This window comes from Beta vulgaris, chromosome 1 (genome assembly GCF_026745355.1).
Source record: "Beta vulgaris subsp. vulgaris cultivar EL10 chromosome 1, EL10.2, whole genome shotgun sequence".
In the NCBI taxonomy this organism is placed as follows: domain Eukaryota; kingdom Viridiplantae; phylum Streptophyta; class Magnoliopsida; order Caryophyllales; family Amaranthaceae; genus Beta; species Beta vulgaris.
Genome location: NC_079202.1, coordinates 58274846 through 58284676, shown reverse-complemented (window position 1 = coordinate 58284676; position 9831 = coordinate 58274846). Strand labels below are relative to the sequence as shown.

General features: G+C 33.7%; 1 protein-coding gene and 1 long non-coding RNA gene across 2 annotated transcripts; one reads left to right on the top strand and one right to left on the bottom strand.

Moving 5' to 3' along the window:
- Nucleotides 1-2728: 2728 nt before the first annotated feature.
- Nucleotides 2729-9510, top strand: LOC104888219 (protein CLT2, chloroplastic). Its single transcript, XM_010673118.4, has 10 exons — nt 2729-3368; nt 4080-4225; nt 4844-4881; nt 6543-6658; nt 7296-7395; nt 7660-7695; nt 7827-7877; nt 7975-8098; nt 8923-9048; nt 9138-9510. Exons 1-10 carry the CDS (start codon nt 2935-2937, stop codon nt 9299-9301), a joined length of 1335 nt encoding a protein of 444 aa, XP_010671420.1. The 5' UTR covers nt 2729-2934; the 3' UTR covers nt 9302-9510.
- LOC125494916 (uncharacterized) lies at nt 5564-9016 on the bottom strand. Its single transcript, XR_007271080.2, has 2 exons — nt 8879-9016; nt 5564-8544 (listed from the first exon to the last, which is right to left on the bottom strand). It is a non-coding gene; the product is annotated as an uncharacterized LOC125494916 (long non-coding RNA).
- Nucleotides 9511-9831: the final 321 nt, after the last annotated feature.

Below are 9831 nucleotides of genomic sequence, written 5' to 3'. Positions count from 1 at the left end.
GGATACAAAGAATCACTAACTAGACTAGATCATGCTAATCAAAGCTCCCCAAAGAATCATTAACAAGAGCTGCAGTTTTGTCAGCATCATCATTTGAGTTCAAATTCAGCAAGGATGGTGGCGCTGAGTTCTTGCGACATACCTGAAGCATATCCATTATCCATGTAGTGCTGTCACAGAGTGTCACTTGCCAATGTCACTTGCCAGGCCCGTCTCGAACTATATAGAGGCCCTGTGCGATCTCGTGTAGGAAGAATTCAATAATGTAATAGCTCATCCATACTTCACATACATATTATGAAAAAAAAAAAATTAGTCCAAATAAGTAGATAAACTTTTTCTTTTTACTACTTGAACTTTCTCTATTTTGGGGCCCTGTTCCATAGAACATGTTGAACATGCTAAAAGCCGCCCCTGTCACTTGCACTGCTGTCCAAGAACTACGAAGTACGAAGTAGCAAAAAGTGTTGCTATTAGAGAAGCAAAAGATTCGCCATGGAAAAGACAACCCAGATAACAAAATTCGTAAATAAAAACCAAACAGTACGAGATTTCGATATTATCCATTCCAAAAAACAGAGCTCCAACTGATATGAACAAACAGCAAATACAATTTTACCAAATTACTCACTCTAATTGTATGTTCACTCTTCTAATTATCAGTACTTGCTGGAGGGATAACAGAAAAATACAGGAATTTCAAACCTAAAATTTAACAATATAAAAAGAAATTCTATACATGTAAACCTACATTAAATACAAACGAGAACATTTCAAGTAAAAAATTTCGTAATACTTAAGCTAATAATATCGTCTAGATCAAATATTCAAATGTTTACGTGAAAAAGTGAAAGTTAGTGTAACAAGAAGTTGAAAAACAACGGCAGAAAATGTTGATGCAAAGAGTGAAAGAGAAAAGAGATTACCAGCACCACTACCACTACTAGTAGAGGCTGTAGAGCTTCGTCGAGGCATTATTATGGCGAATCAAAACCAATAAAAGAGATGATATAAGAAGAAGTTTTCTAGTGAGAGAAATTCATATGAGCAAAAACTAGGAATGAATAATGGTGAGAAACATAGGAGAAGATTGCAGTGTTTGTATATGGAGGGAGCTAGACGTTGGCTTGAGCAACAAGTCAGGTTTGTTATGGGTTGGGGACTTGGGGATAGATTAGAAAGATAATTAGGTACTAATAGAGCATGCATGGGCTCTTTCAGGTGTTCGAACTGATAAGGTAGTCTATTACTTTAACTGTTTGGTAAAATTTTAACTTATCATTTAAGTCATCTTAACTACTTGAAATTTGATTTTAGAACTCTCCAAACAGTACTATTTATTTTAACATCTAAAATATATTCGTATCTTATCATTTAAGGTAACTAAAATGGTTTATCAAACAGAGCTATTATGTACGAGCTTATTGTGCACATACATTGTATGTAAACTTGTAGAAAAAAAGTGTGTTGAGGCTAAGTTATTCGGTATCAAATATGGGTTCAATTTGCTCATGGTCTGTATGCTTATATGACCTACCACCTTATATATGTGTCATTAGTAAATTGGAGGCGTATCACTTGACCTAAAAGTTCGAAAAGAGCAAAGTTTACCACATACTTAAATAATGTCATTTTTCCCCTCTTACTTTAGTTGTGTACGTTTGTCATTACACTTTTTTTTAAAAATATCTTTCATTATATAGTAATAATGATTAGAACGGTTGAATATTAATAAAGTACTCATCTAGACGAATCAAACAATATCTCACATAAGGATATGAGTTAGCTCAAGTGGGTAGAGTGCTTCCCCTTGGCCTCTGAGGTCAGGGGTTCGATCCTTACCCCCAGCATAATGTTGGAGGCCTTTTGGGTGGGCCGTTCCCACTCCAAAGCAAAACCTTGCGAATATGTACGATGATAACAAAAAAAATAGCTATGGATAGTGTACGACATAAAATAACAACTAAAGAAATTTGGGAGTCAATGCAGAATAATCTCGAGGTAATGGAGCAAATTTATGGACAAGAAGAAGACTAAGAGTTAACCGATTATGAAAACTAGTTAATGTTCGATAGTACTATTATTTTGCCTAGTAGTTCAGCTATCAAAACATGTATTTTTTTTTAATCATTACAACAATGACAATTGACAAGTATTATTATTGTTGTTATTATTAATAGTATTATTGTTGTCATCAAATTAAAAGTATATACTTCGAACAATGACAAACTTTATTGAAATGTGTACTTCTTAGGCTTGAATTATCATGTCAATATAATTAGCAAAAACATATAAAAAAAAGAATTAGCAAATAATAATTAGCAATATTAAAATAATAATATTATTATTAATATAATATTAAAAGCAATAGTAAATTAGAAATAGGAGTAATAATAACAATAATAATATAGCAATATAATTGTAATAATGATATTAATATTAACATTTATAATAATAATGATAATAATAATTATCATTGTTTTATTGTCAGAAAATTAAATTACTAAATTGGACTGAATTGAACTGATTGTAACTGAATTAAACTAAACTGATTACAACTAAACTGAAAATAAACTGAGACGAATTGTTCCGAGGTGCATAGGTTAAAAAAACCCCATATGATACTTCATACTCCCACCTTGACTTTATTTGGGTCTGAAATAGGAATATCTCCTCCAGCTCTCATATTCCTATCCAGGAAGACAGGAACACAAAATGGAGAAACACGTTGATCACATTGACTTTATTAATTATTTAAACATATAAAGATCTCATATTTCTATGCCATAAATGAACACCCACCTAACTACACGACCTCCTTTCTTCTTCCTCATATTCTATCAAATCATTGTTAATTATACTACAAAGTTTCCCCAAATCTCAAAATTTTGACCAAATTTCCCAACTCAAATTTTCTCTCTATCTTCTATTTCAATGGCATTACAATTACAGTTATTCAATCACTCTAAACTCTCATCTTCAACTTTCACAAATCATTCAAATACTTCCTCCATTTTTACAACTCCCAGAAACTCCATTTCTTTCTCCTCCAAAACTTCACTTAAAATGCCCACTTTTTCTCTCCTCCATAATCACTTTCTTCCTCACAAAACCAACCAAAATCTTTTCAGAAATCGTCTTAAAATCAAACCCAATAAAAAAGATAGTAATTTGAAGTTTAGAGTTAATGATTCTAGTAAACCTTTACCTGCTGAAACTTCTTCTTCTTCTAAAAGTAGCACAAAAACGATTATATTTTGGTCAATTGTTACTGCTGTTTTAGCTGTTGCTAACAGGGTTTTTTATAAGCTTGCTCTTGTTCCTCTTCAAGAGTACCCTTTTTTCTTGGCTCAGTTCATTACTTTTGGGTAATTATTTTCATCCCCTTTTTTTGAGTTTTTGATTGATTTTGACACTTTTTACTTTATTTTATTGGAACATTAGTATAAACTTTACATTGATCATCTTTATATAAAGTACCCTGAAAGAAAAGGTAGATGTGGGGTTTAATTATGGTAGTGATTTTAGTCATGAAACTTTAATCAAATTATAGAACAAATGTTTATTTCTCAAATTTTGAAATCATTTTGATAACCCATTTGGCAATTTTAGTTTATGGTAGTGAATGAATGTTTCTTGTGAATCCTTTTATATGTTAATCATTTGTTTTCAAATCTCAATTTATTAAGCAAATTGAGAATATTGTACATTTTTAGAATTGGACTGTTTTCTTGATCACCTAAACCCTAACCCTTAAATGGAAGTTTATTGTAATTATAATGTTGGATGAATGATATAAAATCAATTACACATTTAGGGTCCGTTATATTCGACTTATTTTGTATCCTAACTATCTGGATTTATCGGAACTTACTTGAACTTGGCTGAACTTATTGATATATGAATTTATTTTTTGAAAGAAATAAGTCAACATAAGTTGAACATAACAGACTAGAGAGCTTTACTTGAGCAACTCTATTGCTGATTTGTGTTGTTTGTTAAGAAAAAAACCTTCCCCCATAATTTGTTGTAAGTAGCGAAGTATTGTCTTACAAGAGGTTGTGATTTATGCAACACAGGTATGTGGCTATTTACTTTAGTATATTGTTCATACGACACCGTGCAGGGATAGTGACTGACGAAATGTTAGCTATTCCAAAATCTCGTTTTTGGCTCATTGGTCTTCTTGAAGCACTTGGTCTAGCTGCTGGCATGGCATCTGCTGGTACAGTTAACTACATTTCCCATTACTTCAATTACTTTGTAGTACTGTGTGGAGTTGTTTAAGGATATTCGATTACCATTCGAAATGAAGATATTAGTGTGTCTGCAATGAGGATAGACTGCATACTTATGACCTTGTTGCTTTCTACTCTGCCCTGGGTGGAAGCCTCTATAAAAGCATAGAGGCATTAAGATAGCAATACTCTCTTTGTCTTTTTTACACTTGCTGCATTTGCTTTTCCACTTCATGAGTCAAGATCCACATTTGATCATTATTATCTTTAATTATGCTTTATTACATACTTATTACAGAAGATATCATGAAATTATACATTAAGATAAACCGAACAAGATCCTGCATTCTATCTTATATACTACTTTGAACATCTAAAGCCGAACCGTGAATGTAACAAGTAAAACAAGACGGAGGAAGTATAAACTTTCCTTATATGTGCAGTATTTTTCACATTATATATCCCATCTTACTATGCCTATATGTAAGTGTAATCTAGAAAGTTGGTTCTGTTTCTGTAATTGTGAACAGAAGGCTAGATTAACTATCCTAGATCTTACAAATATCACCATTATACTTACAGTAGTACATCTTTTTTTTCCACAGCCATGATTCCTGGCCCAGTGATACCAATATTGCATCAGGTAAATTGAGTAGATTTCAAGTCTTCTACTGATGGCTGTTCAGTTTCATGATGGTGTTATTATAGCTCATATGGTTTGCGATTGATGTTGTGGCTTCATTGTCATCTCTGTTTATTCCTAGATGACCCAACAAACATTTAGACCTGTTATCATCAGTGAATCTATGCCAAATCAATAGGCTCTTTTCTAATTATTATTAAACCTGCATCTCCGAGCTTTCTTTTTTAATTTTGAAAAACGTATATAGCACCTAGAGGAGGCAGAAGTAAGTACTGTTCTTTCAAGTATCTCTACCCCTACTATGTTGAAAAATACAGGCTCCCAGCAGAAAGTAAGAATCTGTAATCTGGTCTCACTGCTTTGTTGAAGATCTGATGTCAACTTAAGATAATAAGTGGTGACAAGATATCAAATAACTCTAAACATAAGTCATATTCTATTGGGAAAGTGTACATGGTAGCTTATGCTTGCCATAAGTTTTATGTTATTAGGTTTCTTATGTTAATTGGTTATCTATATGGCTATATTATTAGGAAAGTGTATTAGCTGTTTCCCATTAAGAGTACGATATAGTGATTTTTCCTATCTACCTTTCTCTGTAGACTGGGTTTATGTTTTCTTTAGCTGTATCTTTATTATAGAGTTTAACTTCAACTTAATTGTGAACGTTTTGGATAGCAGAACAGACATGTTTGAGGTGTTGTATAAAAATATTCATGAAGCTAACTTAGTTGAGTGCTTCTTGTACTATTTTACTTATTTTAAGCATGCTTTAGTTATTACTTCCTCTGTGCAAATAAATGTTCTCTTAGGATTTTGCATGAATATTAAGAGGGAAAAAATGGGGGAGTATATGCTTTTTTTGGTGGATAGTGCAAAACTGAAAATATAAAATTGAGAGAGAGGAAACAAGATAATTGTGGAAGGGTCCACATAACATGGGTTGAGTAGGCCGGGTAGGGAGGGTATATGTTACATTTTAAGGTAACAGGATGTTTAGTTGTGGAATAACCAAAACAGTATGCAGTTTTTTTCGTTTACAGGACGTTTAGTTGTGGACGGAAGGAGTAATTAATTCACTATTTTTTTTTTCTCTCCCAGCTTTTACTCTTACCTCTCAATTATGCATTTTTCCTTCAAATTATCCTTGCACACTTGTGTTAGTAATACCTTTTCTTGAGGTGTGGCCTTTTGGGTGCAACTGGTAAGAATGGAAGGTATTTATTAGATTCTTGCAGAGATTCTGCCATGAATATGTCGGCATAGAAATTTCAGGTCACTCCTGCTCCCTTTGTCTTTGTTCTGGTTTATTTTTTGTAATAATGGAATCTGTTTTGAGTACAAAGTACAAATTGAGTGAGTTGTATGCTTCCCTCACTTGATTGGCCTTGATTTTGCGGATATCACCTAGTGGGATGACTTGGATCCTCACCTCCTCACTGCAAGATTTGTATTACAATATGTCTGTGGAATGTGGGGTATTAGAATATCATCTTTTTGCCTGAAAGACAATTCTTATAATTATGGTCTGAAGCAGAAACATTAATATCTACTACAAATTATTACCTTTTTAAATCTTTGATTATGTTTTAAGCAAAATAAGATCTTAATATCTGCTAAATTTGATCTCTGATATCACCTTCTTCTGAGCCCTCCTGCAGACTTTTCTGGTGTGGCAGCTGCTTCTCTCTTTTGTCGTCTTAGGCAGGCGCTATTCGTTTATGCAAATAGTCGGCTGCTTGCTTGTAGCTGCTGGTGTTGTCGTTGCAGTCTCTAGGCATGTTCAAGTCTTCATCTATATTTCTAGCACATAAACTAATTAAATTGCTCCACCACTGCTGTTTCCATGATGAGATACAATCAAGCCTTAATGAGCGATTTCTGATCCAAAATTTTCCGCAGTTCTCGTATTGAACTACAGCTTCTCAAGTTCTAAGAACTGTTCTTCTGATCCCCAAACATAAACTCTATATGGAAGAAATAACACTTCTGAAGGTGTATACAGTACAACTTCCATAGGGTACCAAATGTAGTACTTTGTGTACATTTTGTGCATCAACAACTCTGGCTTTGGAAAGGCTACATTGGGGCAGGTTCTTTAGTGAGGACAGTCAATGAATAGCTTTCTGCAAGAGGATTATTGTTTTTGAATTTGCTGATTTTGGTTTGTCTTGTACATTGTATTCACTTCTTGTACATGACACTCTGTACAAAGGCAAATTTATTTCCTCTTCTTTTCTTTTCTTTTCTTTCCTTTTTTGTTTATTTTTTTTCATAGGGTTGGGCTAGGGATGTCTGAAGCATGGAATTAGAAATAAAAATTCTGAAGTCTTGAATGTAATCATGTCAAAATAATTAGTTAACAGTTGCAGCCTCAACTGAGTAATATCGTTGTATTTTTTTTCTTGCTGCAGTGGTTCCGATGGTCACCAAGTTCTTTCAGGAGTTGCATTTGTGTGGCCAGCTCTAATGATTGCTTCAGGTGCTTTCCATGCTGCAGCATCTATCTTGAAGGTGATATTGTCTTATTCTATTGTTATTTATTAATTTACAGCTTATGATATGTTTGACAGATTTACTACTTCAAACTTAAAAGGAAAGACACCAATAGCTAACTAGTTGTCTATCCAACTCCTTGTGTATCGTCGATAATGTCTCCATGTATCTAAGCTAACTTGGGTTTAGTAAGGAAAATGATGTTAATGCATTGGGTGTTAGACGGAGAAGTAGTTAGCCATTTAGCTAGACTCAAACTAAAAGCATGATCTTTGTGAACAGGAGTTTATCTTTGTTGATGCTGCAGCACGTCTCAAGGTATCATTACTATCTCATACAATCTTCTTGACTTGCATCATTCTTCTGATAAAGAAGGCTTCTGGGATTTCATCTTTTTTCCTATGTTCTTTTGGGCATGGTATATAAACATTGATTCTGTCTGCACGCAGGAGAAGTCTCTTGACATATTTGTAGTCAACTCGTTTGGATCTGGCTGTCAGGTAAACCTTTCATCAATTGCTAATTATTGAACTTCCTTCCTTATTCCATATGATAAAAATTAAAAAACTGACAATTTTTTTTTTTTGCGGTTTCTAGGCTCTTTTTGTTCTTGTTTTACTCCCTTTACTATCAAACCTCAAAGGTATACCATTCGACCAACTGCCACAGTATTTTGCAAGTGGAGGCGCATGCTTTCTGAACATTGGAGTTAATAGCGCAGGCAAGTTTTCTCGTCTGAAATGTATATTTTACTTTATACCCCTGTTTCTAGCATAGATTTATGCCTACTAGAATTTTCTGATTTCCTGTTTGGAGGTTATCACACTATATAAACACGTGTGAAAAAATGGTTTTAGCAAGTAAATATAAAGGAAAGGAGAATGGGAAGTGGTTGATAAAAAAGATGCATGTAATATCAACTTTTCTCAGTTTTCCACAGAAAATTATTCCCTTGTTCGTCACATTTGTTGACCTAGTCAGTAGTCACTTTATTTAGAGTAATATGCTTAAGGAAGCAAGGTATGGTCTTTCTTTACTTTCTTCGAATGAGACGGGCTCTTTCTTTGGAGAACAGAATGAGGGTAAGGTATCTCCAGGATGAGATTGTTAGGAATTGAACATCGACCTTTGAGTAAGGAACTGGATCGTGAGCAAAGTGCTCCCATTCTGATTCATGAAAAAGATAAATGCATGACAATTCTGATCTTTTAATCATGAAAAAGTTCATTGAAATTATGAACTATTTTGATGAAAGATTTCGACCAATTAATCTTATGAAATCTTATTAATCACTCAGTTTTTAGTTTTTTTGGTCTTAAGATAATTAAAAATCATGTGATTCAGGTTTTATAATGGTATAAAAATTAGTCATACTTATACTATCAAGTTTATTGTGTAACCGACAATCAAAAAACTAGAAATAACTTTTTGTGGTTCAAACATTGTTGTTTTTAGTTTTCAGAAAAAGAAAACTGAAAACAAAAAAGGATAGCAAACATACCCTTAATGTTTGCATTCTCAAATATTAGTGGATGTCTCTTTCAGGGTGTGAAGGAGCTCCCTTGCTACCCCTTCTATATGTGGCCAGCAACATTGCGTTCAACATTGCCGTCCTAAATTTACTGAAAATATCTAGTGCTGTTGTCTCTTCGCTCGTCACCATGGTGTCAGGTCATCCTCCTCACACATGCTTCTTTTGTACTTGTTTCATCCCTAGAAACTGGAATTTTTATTGAGATTGTTGTTGTTTGTATTTGTAGTGCCAATTTCGATATATATCCTCTCACTCCCATTGCCGTATCTCCCTGAAAGTTCGAGCTTAGGCCTTTACTTCGTCCTTGGAAGTGTGATTCTGATGCTGGGACTTCTTCTCTACAACGTGCCTCAGTTTTCCAACAAAGCTCTTGATGATACAGGGGAATAGAATAGTAGCAACTTGTGGAGGCCTTTAACTTTGAGCATATTCCTCTTTGGTTTCATTCTCTTTTTTTACCTGCTTTCATTATGTGTACTGTTTAATTAGTTAGTACTCTATGAACATACTTCCTCGATAAAAGAAAGAATGCAACAATTGGGTATTATTTGTGACTTGTGAGGTATAAAATATTCAATTGTTGTCTTCTTTATGTTACAGAGGAGGGTTTTTATCAGTACGAGTGTACGACCCAGTTGCTCTATGGGTTCACTTTTGATTTACACTGCTTTCTTTTTCCCTATAATTATAAAGGGTAATGACACATACGACTTATAAACACCGACATGGCTAGTGTTTTCTTCCTTCTTGTTTTCCGATTTGAACATAACCAAGTTAATGTCTGCATGTACTACTACTATTTGATAAAATAAAAGTTGAGTTGGATGTCAAATACTCCCTTAGTTCCTTTCCTTTTTGATGTTTTTCGTTTGACTTTGGTTGTGTCTAAAAGTATCCTAACTAGAAATAATAAAAGAAAA

Excerpts from the sequence above, each read along its gene's own strand:
- LOC104888219 (XM_010673118.4), top strand. The coding sequence starts at position 2,935 with ATGGCATTACAATTACAGTTATTCAATCACTCTAAACTCTCATCTTCA. Across the intron at positions 4,882-6,542 it reads TGATACCAATATTGCATCAG|ACTTTTCTGGTGTGGCAGCT; the intron begins GTAAATTGAGTA and ends GCCCTCCTGCAG. Across the intron at positions 7,696-7,826 it reads ATGCTGCAGCACGTCTCAAG|GAGAAGTCTCTTGACATATT; the intron begins GTATCATTACTA and ends GTCTGCACGCAG.